This window comes from Pezoporus wallicus, unplaced genomic scaffold (assembly GCF_028554395.1).
Source record: "Pezoporus wallicus isolate ANWC-B61680 ecotype Strahan unplaced genomic scaffold, APGP_CSIRO_Pwel_v1 contig_3817, whole genome shotgun sequence".
Lineage (NCBI taxonomy): Eukaryota > Metazoa > Chordata > Aves > Psittaciformes > Psittacidae > Pezoporus > Pezoporus wallicus.
Window position 1 is genome coordinate 6,729,672 of NW_026635157.1, and position 14,718 is coordinate 6,744,389.

General features: G+C 41.9%; 1 protein-coding gene across 1 annotated transcript in view; it reads right to left on the minus strand.

Annotated features, from left to right (window-relative positions):
- Nucleotides 1-10,617: 10,617 nt before the first annotated feature.
- The window catches only part of ARFGEF3 (ARFGEF family member 3), an 85,802-nt gene continuing 81,701 nt past the window's right edge, over nucleotides 10,618-14,718 (minus strand). The window contains exons 33-34 of the mRNA XM_057407539.1: nucleotides 12,056-13,286; nucleotides 10,618-11,453 (exon numbers count right to left, since the gene is read on the minus strand). Of these exons, the coding sequence (XP_057263522.1) occupies nucleotides 11,262-11,453; nucleotides 12,056-13,286 (1,423 nt within the window). The 3' untranslated portion in view covers nucleotides 10,618-11,261. The remainder of the gene's footprint in view (nucleotides 11,454-12,055; nucleotides 13,287-14,718) is intronic.

A 14,718-nucleotide genomic window follows, 5' to 3' on the forward strand; every position in this document is an offset into this window, starting at 1 on the left:
CTAACTTAGGGAGAAGATGCACAGCCTCCTGCAACCTGCAAAGTTTGCTGTGTAAATGAAATGCATGAAGAAAATCTTTCACATAAAAAAGGCCCCAAATCTGCAGACTTGGCAAGATCTTTATTTTCTCAAGTGCACATGTTCAACTTGTCAGCAAAATGGCAGTCAAGCCTAGATTCGAGGATATGACCCTTGTTGTGTGAGGACAGGTTAGCTAGCCTTAACTGCACAAGGCTTTATCAGCAGAGCTGATGGCATCCATCGACTGCAAAGCTGCCTGAAGGGGCAGAGAAAGGAGAAACTTCTCCCCACCAGTCAGGTAGGAAGAGAAGGGAGTCCCAGGCAGGTGTCCACCTCCTTGAGGTGTCCTCTGGGTGCAGTAGGTGCCCAGAACTCTCTGCTGAGCATGACTGCATTGCTTTCATTGGGAACTTCTCAAAGTCCACTTTAGTTGCTTTTGCTTATGATACTCAGTGTTGATTGCATCACACAATGTGGTGCATGTGCTGTGTGCTGATTAGGTGCTAAGCTTTGTGCATATGTGGTTTTGGGTAATGTCTGTTGACTAAATGAAGAGCCATTACCTTAGTAGGTGCTGAAGTTAAGTTACCTACTAAAAACTGAGAGGGGAATGGTGAAGAGTTCTTACTATAGAGCTATAGACTGGAAATTAAAATGTCAGGAGGCAGAGGGGGGAAAAGGGATGAGTTAAACAGGAAAGGCAGACATTTTCCTATGTAACTTATAAAAATATTTCAGAATCAACCAGAGCACGTAAGGATAAGAGCTCTTGGGACAGTGGGGTATCTGGTGTGGGGCAATGAGGCCTGCATGGATGAGCAGTTGTAACAGTGGCAGGTTGTAAGAGGAGCACTAGGCCTGACTGGTTACAGTCATTTGTGTTTTGGTGCTGCTTGTCAGTTTTTGTTCTTTAAACTTTTTTTGGCTCCAAACATTGGTTTTTGCCATGTGCAGAATTATGCCTCCTTGAAAGGGGTTGTCTGACTTGTCCACCCAGCCTGGCATGGTTTGATGGTTCAGGCTCTAAAAGGCACTCAAAATGATACAGTTTGGCACCTGTTTTTCTTTAGTAGTCACTGCAGATGTGTGCTTTTGTCTATGATAGGTAGCACAGTTTACCCTATACCCTGCCCTGCCACCCATGATGGACACTCAGTGGTAGTCATTCCTCCTGTTCCCCTGAAATGCTAAAGGAGACTTGACTGAAAACTTGTAAAAAATTATTAGTGAGCTAGATGCAAACCTTCACTTGATTCTGTTTTCTTTGTCTTTTGTTTTATTATTTCACGGTTGGCTTTGCAGTCTAATAATCTTTGTTCTCATGGGCTTGGGCCACAAGAGCCTGCATCGAGATATTCAATTATTTAGCGTCCTTTTAAAAGAAGAGGTACTGTATGCAAGAGAGATGTAAGATCTGCTCTGACAACCATCCCTGCAGCTGGGTCTTTAAAAGAATGTTTTTGTCAGGGCGCTGGCTCTTGTGGTGCCACCACTGTAATTCTACCCAGAAACCAGTTCCTGTGTTTTCTCAAGGGAAGATGAATTGCTTTTGCAGGTGAGCATTTTGAACCCAACCAAGAACTTTGTCACCTTCCTCAAGTGAGCTACGGCAATACATTTTGAAAGCTGTTTCTCACTTTCTCATTATGTTTGACATCCTTGTTTCCCAAGCTTGAAGATTTGTCTGTTTCTGACCTTCTGGGCATGCTTACTTACAGGGATAGATTTCAATACTGAATCTTAACGGGTTTTATTTTGATCTGTTCCTCTCCCCGTAATCTCTGGCACAAAGGAGAACCTGATTTGAAGTACAAAGCAGTCTGCCAGGAATGTAATGTAACTTTCAAAACCATAGTAAATAATTTACAAATGTCACACAGGAAAGCATTCTAAATTGATTAAATCTAAAATAATTTTGTTTGACCGTGGTAGGGAGTGAGGATGATGAGAGACCTCTTCAGAAGTGGTCACAGTCACCACAGCAAACAAGAATAATTCAGCTTGGGTGTATTTGCTCAGAGGTATTGTCTCTACTTTATGGATACAGATTTCACAGTAAGTACGATGTAGGTAAAGGTACAGTTCTCTTGTAAAAACAAAGCAAAAAACCAAACCAGATGTGCTACCATGGATTTCTATCAGGAGTCTGTGAATTGGACTCTCAGCCTGATTAATGTGTTGGGGTTTGGGTTTATTTTTTTTCAGGGTAAGACTAGGACCTAAGTGACTTGTGCTTAAATCTGAATTGTTTTGTTTTATTTTGGATTCTGCTAGGGTTTGAGACCTGGGTGCTGAGTGCACTGTTCTAGGACACTGTGTCGGGCATTTGGATAAAGAGTTCAACTCGTGTTTGTTTACAGTGATATTAGACGTTAAGAGGTTTATCCTGATGCTAGCTTCCTTGCCAAAAGCTCAGAAATTGGAGATGACCCTGTGTTCCACATGGCTCAGTGAATAGAACAGAAGCCTGGTTCTACTTCTTTTTGCTACTGCTGACACAGTGCTCAGTGGGCCAAAAGAAAGGTTTCTCCATCTGTAAAACATGGATCAAGAAACATCTGTCCTGGAGAGAGCATTTTTCTAGCAGGATGTCGTGGTTTAAACCCAGCCACACAGCTCGTTCACTCACTCCCCCCCTTCCTCTCTCTTTCTTTCCTCCCCCTTCCACCCCAGCTCCTGGAGAGATGGGGAGGAGAATCGAAAGAATGTAACTCCAACAGGTTGAGATAAGAACAGTCCAGTAACTAAGGTACAACACAAATCACTGCTGTTACCACCAATGATAATAATGATAAGAGAAAATAACAAGGGAAGAGAATACGATACCACCCGCCGAAATGAGCCTGACCCAAAAGAGAGCCCATGCCCTTCCGGGTAACTCCCAGTTGCCTCCCCAGGCATGACATGCTGTGGTATGGAATACCTCTTTGGCTAGTTTGAGTCAGGTGTCCTGTCTCTGCTTCCTCCTGGCCTCGCCTCCTCCCTGGCAGAGCATGAGACTCACAAAGTCCTTGGTCAGAGTAAACATGACTTAGCAACAGCTGAAAACATCGGTGTTATCAGCTCTATTCCCATGCTGAAAGTCAAAACACAGCACTGCACCAGCTACTAAGAAGGAGAAAAAAATTGACTGCTACTGCTAAACCCAGGACATAGGATTACCACAGATAGTGTTCCATTATTACCATGTTGGTACTTTCTGAGTGTTTAGGTGCATGAATGTGCCAGTGGTCTTCTATGCAAATCTGTTGTGCATTAGCTGTTTCCTCCAAAGTGTTTCCCTTCTCTTCAGCCTTGTACCTGAAGTATCTGCTGGTGTATCTCATTTGCCTTTCTAGTGTCCCTCCTGTAAACTGTCTTTACTTTTTTCTTCTCTCCCTCTTGCCAGACTATCCCACAGGTCTACAGCTCTGGGATAAGCAAGAGGCCAGAGCATGTGGTGTAGATACTTTGGGCCCTTTTGAGCTCAAGGATGAACTTTTGACTTGCTTAGTTGTTCATCCCATCTGATGCTGGGCATGGTCTTGGCACCTTGCCAAAAAATAACAGTTAGAAAAGATGTCTGGCTTGATATCAGGAGAGCTTTTAACTTTTAGTTGACCACAGATGAATAAAGTGTAGCCAGTGGTAAACCCACACTGTGAAAAAACATCAATCTTGAAATCCTATTTGTTATAAATAAATGCGTATCATAGAGGGAGACTTGGATAACTTGACGTCCAGGCACCCATCTTTGGCACCTGTTGCAATGGCAGAGGAAGGATGAGCTCTACCAAAGCTGTTGAGAGAATGCTGGTTTTGTGTGGTTTGGTGAGTGTTCCTCCCCTGAGCCTCCTGGGGGGACTGACTTGCAGGAGGCTCTGAAGGGAGTTGAGGGTGCTGACCTTCCAGGGGCTAAAAGTCAGCCTTTCAAAACAGAACCATGCTCACTTTCTTCTGATAAATATGTTTGGTAACAACTTCTATGGGAAGTTTTCATCACTGGGCAATTAACAAAACCAAAAGCAATCTGTTAAATTTTGTCTACAAAGCAATGCATTAAATGGCCACTGGCTTTCCTGTTCTGGAACCTGGTGTATAAACTCAGTGACTTCACTGAAGGGGAAACAGTGCTTGAGGTTTAATGGTGTGGCTGTTCATTCTTTTGTGTGATCTCTTCTTCTCGCACCGGTGGCAGCAGAATCTGTGCCTATGTGACTCCACTGTTAAGTGAGAAGGCAGCTGGGAATTGGTACATGCGAAGAGTGAGTGGAATAGCAGAACTGTACTTTCTGTATTTACCCAGTTGCTGGTTTACATTAATGAATGTTCTCTAGGAGGAAATTAAAACCTTTCTAATGGATCTAAATGAGATGTGTGGAGGAACAGAAGGTAGTTTCCTGCAAGGGAATTTGATCCGACTGTTGGGATTTAACACGCTCTGTTTTGCCAGAAGTGCTGTAAGATGATTAAGGCATCACAACCTCATTTAGTTGCTTTGTAATCTGCTCTTAACCTTCATGGTGATGAGGCTGCTGTGTAACAGGCACTGAAGGCCAGACTTTGTATGGCTTCAGTGCATGGGAGCTCATGCCAGAGATCCCAGTGAGGCCAGGTGGGAATGCAGCTGTGTTTTCACTCTTGAGATTAGGTGGAATGCTTGCCTTTTGGATGCAGACATGAGTGCACAGAGATGTTCCCTAAAGGCTACTGCATGCTGCTAGGTCTTGTCACTGAAATGCTCCTGCTTTCAGGGAGCCCCATGGAAATTCCTTGACAGCGGTACTGGTCAACTCCTTCTCCTGTACCTAAACTTTGGTTGCATGTGGAAGTCTGTGTGGCTGTGAAGGTGTTTACTGCTTTCATTAAATATTTCCATTAAATTACATATTTTCCTCTAGCAGGAGTGATCACTGATCCAACTTTCAATAAAGAGAATGATTTTGGTGATAAGGGAGAACCCTTGCTGAGATTTTTAGAGGGATGAAACATGCTGCTTGCATGCACCTGTAAGCTGGGAACACTTCTTCAGTGCTAGCTAAACTGAGTGTGGTGGGGGAATGCCTACTTTAAAAACTCTACAGAACTTTGGCAGTGAACTAGTGCTCAGAGAGCCTTGTCCTGTGATGGCTGCTTGGCTCTTTGTTCCTGGATTTCATGCTGGGGATGGGGTGGTGGTGGGACAGGCACTGCCTGGATTTCGGTGGCAGTAAAGTGGTTACTTTGGTGTGTGATGGAATTTGTAGAGTTCAGTCCCTAAGGTTACCTTTTAGGACAGTTTCCAAAGTTATTTATGTGATTGAAAGTAGATGCCTTTTCTGCCATGTTTGTGTGTTTGGTTTTGTTTGCTTGTTTTTTTTTTCACTGCCTCCCTAATAAAGCCAAAAGTATTTTCCTCATTTTAATGGAGGGAGAAACGCTTCAGCTGTTCAGATGTTTCAAAGTTCTGCACAGTGTCTACTTGCACCTTCAGCTGTCTTATTATCTTCATCCCTCCCTGCCCCTGCAAGCCCAAACTGGCTAGGAGTGGCATAAGGGTTAATTTATTTTAAAGTGCTAAATTCCCCAGGTTGCCTGTGAAAACTGCAGTCCCTACTGGTACGTACCAAGTATTTTGTGCCCTTTCTTAGTTCTGCTCCTTTGCTTCATCAGTAACTGTAAAAATAACTTTCTTTAGACAAAACCAAAGCATAATTTATTTTGCATTTGCCTCTTTATTCTACAACACAAGCAACGTAAATAGTTCATATATTTTTTTTTAAATATTTCCATTTCAGAGTTCAGTCAGAATAAAATGTACACAAAATACAATTTGCAAGCCAGCTGACAGTGACTGCCTGACCACTGGACATCCAAGGACCAAACAAAGCTAGCAGCACAACAGAACGCGGTGGACACGGGATGTGGTTCTCTAAAGAAGAGCAGATGGGTAGAGGGAGGAAACATGGATGAGACTGGGGAATTGCGGCTAGGTGTGAACTCAGTAGAAGGTAAACCCAATGTAAGCACTTGCTTGACAAGGGAATTTATAGTCTCTCTTAAAAAGGATTAGTGGCTCCTCCTGAATATACAGCTAGAGATGGAGTCCTGGGAATCATGTCCTGTGGTAAAATGCTTCCTACGGCAGCCATCATCATGGAAATAAACTCTGAATTTTTAAATTTTCAAACAGGAAAGGCTTAGATCTTTGGCAAAATGGAGTGTCCACTCCCTTTGGCTTGCTTTCATCTCTGGTTGAAGGGGCCCTGGACATATGTTTGCAGTCTCAAATGATACCAAAAAGGGGGGTAGGGAGAGAAAATGGGTGGGGAGGGGAACTGAAAGAAGATGCTCGCTGCTGTTACTGCACTTTTCAATCTCTTGCTCCCATCTCCTCCAGCAAGCAGTATGCAGTGTAGGGCTGTATCACCACTGTGCTCTGCCCTTCGTGGCTGTTCTCCCTTTGGAAGAATTGATTCTGCTTTCCTCTGTAGAGCAGGGGATCAGGAGCCATAGCCTGCTTGTGGAGGTGATATTTGTCCCTTGCTTGAAGCTGTGTACCTGTGGCTCTCTGCTAGCTCAGCTCTCGTTTCATCTTCCTTTTTGTGGAAGCATGGCATTCCACTGCAGCCCAGATGAACCAGATGCAAGGACAGGAACTAGGGCTCTGGTGCTCCATGGTATTTAGATGAAATTTATCAAAACACGTAACTATTTTTTGAAAAGTGGGATGTTGGGGTAAAAGGGTTAAAATAGATCCTGTTGCCATGTTTCTTAGAAAAAAAATGACTTCCATGAACACAGTTCCCTAATTCAGTGAGGCAGTGGAGACTATGCAAGCTTCAACTTGTGAACTTGCCAAAAATAAAGAGAATTTGAGGGATATGGTCCCACAGGCAAGCTCATTATTGCATTAATCCAGGATCATACAGTGTAGCTCCACTGAGACAGCCACAGAATTAGGGCATTTCTTCTTCCCTCAGCTTTTAATTTTTAGCTGGGAGACCTCTGAGAACTCAGTGAAAAGGCTGATGCATACTTACACCATGTGTTCTTTTTGATTTTTAATTAGCCAGCACTCCATGTTTGGCCAAGGCTGTTTTTTTAATGTGATACCATACAGTTAGTGCCATGCATAAAATGTATGTTCTGTGGGGGATCAGTGGGAATGACAGAAAGAAGTGCTACAACTTCTTCCTTGCAGCTGTACAACTTCCTGAAGTCACAGGCATGTTGCTGGTGAGGGCTGCCAAGTGACCCTTAGGTTGTATCCCTATAGAAGCCCTACTGAAAATAGGGAGGTTCAGTGAAGAGGGATCTTTAGCTGCCAGAGGCTGTTACCTACATTGCATAAAATCCAATGTTTGTGCTTCTGTGCTATGGTAACTTGGTCCTTTTGTACTAAAAAGAAGAGAAACTTTATTTTTTAATTGATTGTATTGCATTATTTTTTCAAACAATTGTGGAATGATCAGAAATTGGAAAAAACTAACTGTATTTTGTGTCATATGCCATGATTAGCACTGTACACAGATCTCAGAAATTACTTTAACTACAGTAATGGGTAAGTAGCTTGCTTATGCATAACTGTAGCACAACCCTACAAAAGGACAAGGAAAGAAAGCACTTCATTCATCACTGAGTAATGGCATTTCTAGAGTGGATTGCTGAAGGTTAAAATAGCTAAAGCACATGCTCAATTTCTAAAGAAGCTTTTATGCAGATGAACTAGGAATAAATAAATTGCTTTGGCTTGCTATGGTCAGCTTCCTACATGTTGAAACTGTGCAAAAATGAAGGTTCTAGTTTTGGGGTGCTGGGATGCATGAGAGTATGTGCTAGTTCTTGTGGATTTTTCAAGCAAGAGGGTTATAGAGGACAGCAGCAGAGCTGATGACATAAGGAGCTGTACAGGAATTCCCCTTTCCTGAGAACTTGTGAACCTGTGTGTAGGGGTTGAAGAATTCAACTGGGTCTGGCGCATCAACCAGGTATGGAACTCACACTGATTCCGACAGCTTAGGCACTCTGAGTGAGGGCCTCAGCTGTCAAGAGAGGTACAAAATGCAGGCAGCACACAGACCTGGACCTCTCTACTTGCTAACCTGCTTGCCACTTGGTGTCATACTAGTGCTGCGCTGAGCTCTGCAGATGCTGAGATGCTACTATATCAAGTGCAGTTGGACATTAGGTGTGGTAACACAAGGTATTGAGAGGTGGGGGTTAGATCTTTGGCAGCTGAGGATTTGTCAGTGAGTTTTCCAATAAGGTTTAGGTTTTAAACAAAACTTGAAGCTCACATTGAAAGGCAAAGTACCTTACATGTCACAGCTGTAAACTTGGCTTGGCCTTGACATGAGCCAACTGCAGTCCAGATGACATGATTTTTTTATCTGTCATGAGGCAAAAGCCTGTGCTTGGACCTTTACAAGGAAAGTTTTGCCCAGGTCTGTGTACATCTTTCCCTAATAATTCTTTCTAGATGCTAAAATAAGTCATTTATTCTCACATGAGTGTTTATCCCTAGGAGAGTATTAAATCTGTATCTTCATGTCTTAAAGGCATGCAAGTGTGTTAACCAAGAGACAGCAGTGGTAATTCTATGGCAGCTGAACATTTAGAAAAGACTGCTGTGGGAAGTTACCAGAACAACCATTATGCATTGTCAGTGTGACACAAACATGCAGGGAGCATGATAAACATACTACAAATGTGGGTATTGCTCTGTAAATATGAAGAATGCTCAGAGTGTGAAAGTGTCTGGAGCTGTACAAATCTACACATAGACACACCAGTCATCTCATATGTGTATATAGTCACACTGCAGAATGAAGTGCAAACATATGCAATGGCATGAGACCACATCAGTTGGGATCAAACCTTGCTGCTGTTACACAGTGTCAAAGTACAGCTGGACATGATTGGGGTGGTATTGTCATTCCTAGAGTTCTTCCTTCTGTTGTACAGAAGGACTTTGTATTGCAACCACGACACAAAACCAGTGTTTCTGGATGTTAGGCCCTCTGCTGGAGTCTGGAGTGATTCCATTGGTACTGCTATCAGTTTTACTTCTCCAACATGTTTTAGAGATTTACTTTAGTACAGCAAGAATCTGCATCCATTCCATGCATGTATAATGAAAAACAGCAGAATTGGATGTTTTGCATAGTTTATTATTCTGATTTCTCTTGTTGCCTAATTAATGTACTGCTTTAAAAGCAGCTCTGTATAGATGGCCAATAAGACCTTTAACAAAATTATAACCAACTTCTTTGTCTACCTACCTGAAGATGTGTAAGAAAGACATGGCAACAGAAATCTAACCATGCCACAACCCTCCCATGTAACAAGTCTAATTGTACCTTTCCCCAAAGAAATATTAAAATTGTTCAGGGAAAATTGACAATTGTTAAAATTGCTAAATTACTCATTTGTAAAGTCAATGTTGGTGGTAAGAAAGAATTGGTTTTACAGAATTTTTATGTCCTTGAAAAAATTTAGCAAAGGAAAGTTTTGAAAGAAAAAATGGTGTGACTGACACTACAGAAAGTTAAGGGACAAATATTTCCTGCACAAGTCTAGCAAGTGATAAATGGGAATTGGGAAATGGAAGGAAAAGGCAGGAGGATAGTGTCAGACCCTTTGTAAACACATCAGCTTGGGTGATGGCTGTTCAGTGGAGCCTCTTGGCTCCCTCTATTTCTCTATGTTTAAGATGCTAAAAGGAGTTAGCTGTGCAAAATCAAGGCCTGATACAAAGAGATGCCATTTTGAAGATGAAGGGAGCAGGGACTGAAGCTGTATATTTAGTTGGTATGCACATTTTAAAAGCCTTGGGAGAATATCATGAAGTGGTCACCTAAGATTAAAATCAATGTATTTTCAACAAATTATTTCAACTTCTAATCAACAAATTATGTGGTATGGAAGTATGAGATGGAGTGTCCTGGAGGCTGTGACATAACTTGTACAGCAGGTAACCCTTTGCTGTTTCTAGTGTGAACAGCATCACACATGTATTTGATAACACAATAGTCAAGCATTCCCCTTAATAATATCAGCAAACGGTAGTAGTCCCTATAGGAGTGCTGCACAGAGGGGGATGTACCTCCAAGACTTTCTCCCCTTCAATTTACAGCACCAGACAAGAAATGGGAGAGAAACAAGAAAAATACCTTCCTTTCAGACTATTTTTTATCTCAGTTCAGCTCAATGTGGAGTGATAAGCTAAGTTTAACAAAGGTGATAATGGTCTTCCTGGTTACAGCCACCTATGTAAGCAAACATTTCCAGATAGAAGCATACACTAACTTAGCTTCAGTGTTGCTTAAACCAGAACACTTTACTCTGTTAAGTTGAATGTTGAATATTGGCACATGCTGGTATTTGCACTGTGGTGGGTCTTCTCTCCCAGGTTCATAGGACACAGAAAACCAAATTTCTTTGTTGCCCTTAAGGGGAACTAAAAACATGGAAAAATGATCAGCCGTAGGTGTAGCTGAACAGGCAGAATGAGTAGTGTTGTCGAGAGAGCAGCTTTGACAGCGTCATTTGTCTTAAAGCAGTACTCCACAAGAGCAATGAAAGGACAAATAGTCTGTGCTTGGGTCACCAGTTTTAGCCTTGGGATACTTCAACAGTCACTTATTAGCTACCCCAAATGTGACCAGATTTCAAAGGCTCCTCTCAGAGCAAAATAAATCTCCACTTACTTTCTCTAGTGAGTGAGGCATATTAGTAATTACAATTACTAGATTAATCTTTATTTGGCTTTCTTCTCTCATGCTTGTTTCAGAAGGGAAAAAGGTTACCCTAAACAACTGTCAGTTTTTCACTTGTCCCACAGCCCCACCTTTTCCCTGCCTTCTATTTATTTCTTTTTTAAAAGTTACCTAGGCTTATTGGCCTGGTTTGACATCCAGATGACAGTTGTGTTCACAGCTAATTATAAGTGTGGAAGTTCTGCTGCAGTTTATTGTGGCTCCCACTGCAGCAAATTTGAATTCAATGAAGGCTACTGAAATGTATCACCCCTTCAGGTACCAGCCTGATTTACTGGTAGTTTCTAGGGCCATTCCAGACCATGCTGGACATACTCATGCTATGCCATCTTTGCTAGTGTGAGTGAGGGGGACACAGTCTCAAGCAGACATAAGATATACATTGACAAGCTCATTGTTTCTTAATGTGCCACCAACAAATAGGCAATTAATGAACCCCGAGTACTTCTTTGCTGTATACCTTTGATGTTGTCTCCCCTTTGCAATAGAGCACATCTAGGTTTAAATGATGATATCATACACTCGTCCCACTCTTCCCAGCCATTCCCGTACTGCTTGGCGGACACGGATATCTGTCACGTGGCAGGTCAGCTGGCTGATACAGGGAAATACCACTGGCTGCAGGGCTGTGAAAGTTTGGTCTGGCAGGGCCTGAATCTGATTGAGAACTGTCAGCACCATGTTGGTCCATGCCTACAAACAAATAAATTCAATAGAAAAAAATGACTCTTTAGAAGACCTATAAGTCATTATTTGGTTTTGTATTGCAGATATCATGCTCGTCTTTCATCACCTTTAATTTCACCCCATAGTGAACAAAGTTTGATGCTTTCACGAATTTGCTGACATGGACATGCAGGCAGTGAGTTTCTGTTTAGCAATGGAGCCTGCTATTTCTGCTGTGGAATTAGCAAAACCCCTTCTTAAGTACAAAAGCATTGTGACAAGCAGCATGCCATTTTCAAAAGCCTTAAGTGGGCGAGAGCCCTTAGCAGTAAGCAATGGGTTCACTGTAGGCTGCTAGTTCTTAAGACTAAGAAGTGCAGCTTTGGCCCCAGGCACAGAAGCACTCTTGAAAGCTGTACTAGTGTATGCATGATAGCACTTCCCTGAAAACTGATTTCTTTTGGATAAAACAGAATTAGGTTTTTATCAGTGCCAGCCCCTGAACATTCAGTCCTCATCATGATGCATTCTTTAAATAATGAAGACATTATAATAACCAAAATATATAAAAAAATAGGTATCTTTTTAATTATTGCTATTATTGTTGGCATCCTACAGGCATATCCTACCTGTATCTGGGCCTCAGCGTCCCTAACAGATATATTCAGGGAGCTGACTGTGGATCCTGAGCGTGGTCTCTTCTCTTGTCTCAGGATCTCCGGACCAGCACTGAATGAATGCCTCATTTGACCTTGATCTATAAGATGTTGTGGACGCTGGAGTATGGGTGAGTCTGGCCCTCTTGAACCGAGAAGTTCTCCTTTCTTTTCCACTTTGACCTCTTTGGTGAAGGATGTCATGGCCTGTTGCTGCTTTCTTTTCTTGTATTCTGTCATGAGCTTGGAGATAGTTTTGTCAGTGGCTATGGTGTAGATCTTGTTGCCAGCACTCTCCCACCATTCTTTTTTCCTGGTTTGCTCTTTCTTCTCTGGCTTAGGACTTAGGGGTGGGGGTAGCAGCAATATTTCTCCACTCCCGCCTCGGGGTGTCAGGCTGTCTCCCAGCTGATCCCTGATTTGACTCCGATCATCTTCTGATGGTGTGTCCTTCCCAGATTGCCCTCCAGTCGATGGGGTGGAGGTTTCTGAGTGAAAGGATGGTAAAATGAAGAAAGGGTCGCCTTTGAACGCTGGAGGCTCCTCTACATTATTCTCCAGGTCCAAATGCATCTGGATATAGTTGTTGCACAGTTCCATGCAGAGCTTATGAAGCCTCTTGATAAGCCACCCCCAGTCTGCATTGCTGACAGGCTGTACACTCAGGGATGGTATTCGAGCCCTCCACTGTCTCTTCTCCTTCCCTCGTGGAGGACTGACCTGGGCAGTTTCTTCAAAAATGTCTTCGTCTTCTGAAGAACACTGCTGTGATGAGTCTGTGCTTCTCTCATCATCCTCAAAGAGGATCTTTTTCACTTGCTCTGCAGTGATGTTCTCCTGGTTTGTCAGGATTGCACAAATCAAAGCATGGAAGTAGATGTTAAAGCTCATTGCTGACTGGCGATACAAATTGGCAGCTCCACTAATACCAGAAACTTTTTTCAACAAGCACTTCAGTCCAGGTCTGGTGTCAAACTCTCTGGCTGTTCTATAAGAGTCCAGCAGTAAGTCGAAGATGACAGCCAGGTTTTGCATGGAGATGTACCTGAGAAAACCAGCCAACTTGTTTTCTGGTACTTGTATTGTCATTTTTTCCTCCAAGTTAGAAGGGCCCTTCACAAATTCCTCCAGTAAGATGTCATATAAATTCTGGAGCAGTACTTGGTGGGACAGCAAACTCACCACTATCGTCCTGAAAGGAATACTTGGTAAACCAAGCATGGGAAGGAAAAAAAGGAATTAAAATGGTGCATTGTGCTCTTACAGGAATACTTCATGTTTCAGAACCTAACGTGAAAGGCCAAATTTTCACAGCTTTGTTACAAAAAGGTGGAGGAAGATAAAGGTGTCTTTTAGTTACTTTTTCAAATACTGTCCTAGGAAGGAAGACACTTATCTTGATTAAGCTAAATAGGTGCCTATAGCAAGCATGCTAATAGCACTTATTGCAGAAATGGTATTAAAACAAAGCTCTATTATAATTTTTGTGCTTTTCTTCAGAGATGTCCAACACTAACGGATTAAATATTATGTGTTTCAATTTCACGGCAGCTGCAAGTTCTTTCAACATTTTAGCCTGCCATAACTCAGGAATTTGTTAACAGAGTTATTCCTGCACTCTTATTGCAGGCAACCTTAACTTTGCCATGACAAATGGAGGTCAAAACTAGTTAAATACTTGTTTTCTATTTCCATTAATGCCAGGAGTACTACTTAAAAATAAAATACAAAGAACCAACCAACCAACAAAAAACATCTACAGAAACATCAGCAGTGCAATGGAGCATGCAAGATAGCTTAAGTCTTGCTGAAGGCACATTTCACTGTTTGCTCTTAGGACTCCAACTTGAACACTGAGAGCCTAGCATGGAAATAACTATTCCTAACCCTGTTTCTCATATGTAATCCTTGATGATTCCTAGCTGTGCTCCTGTTAGAGATGCTGCGAGTTGTTCTAGATCTCACTGATTTTTGAATTGCACAGGAACTCGGGAAAGGCTAATTCCTCCCACCAAAGTTTCAGGTCATCCACCAGTGAATAACGTTGAGAGGCTTACAGGCAAGGGAGGCTAGGAAGAAGGAGTGGACAGGATTGTTGTTGTTTGGTATCTCATGGATTTAAAATTATAAACTGTGAAACCTATCTTAAGGCATTTAGGAAAAAGCCTTTCAGTAAGATTACAGAGGTGATGTTTTAAATGGAGCTGACACTGTTACACATAGTAGTATTTGTTTTGATTTAGGGAACTATGATGGGTCACATTTTAATTAGCACTGCTATCAAGTGAGAAAAATTTTTCAGTTTGCTTGCAATACTAAAGTTTAGGTCTAAGTCAAAGTAAATTCATGTAATATCAGATGTTCAGTTGTAGACCTTTAATTTTTTTTGTTGCAAAAATTATTCTACTTTCATTAAGCAACTTTCAAAAGTGTTCCCAAAATAACAACAACCAAAAAAAATCTTTTTTTTGAGAAATCGTAGCAAAACTAAGTTTAGAGAATGCAACATTAAAAAAAAAAACAACAAACAATTTCAGACAAAACTCTGATGCTTGGGTTAATTTACCTGTGTCAGTTTGCTTACCATGACACAGCTGTCACTGCTGATACATTAGTAAAATGTAGTAGTCTTACTA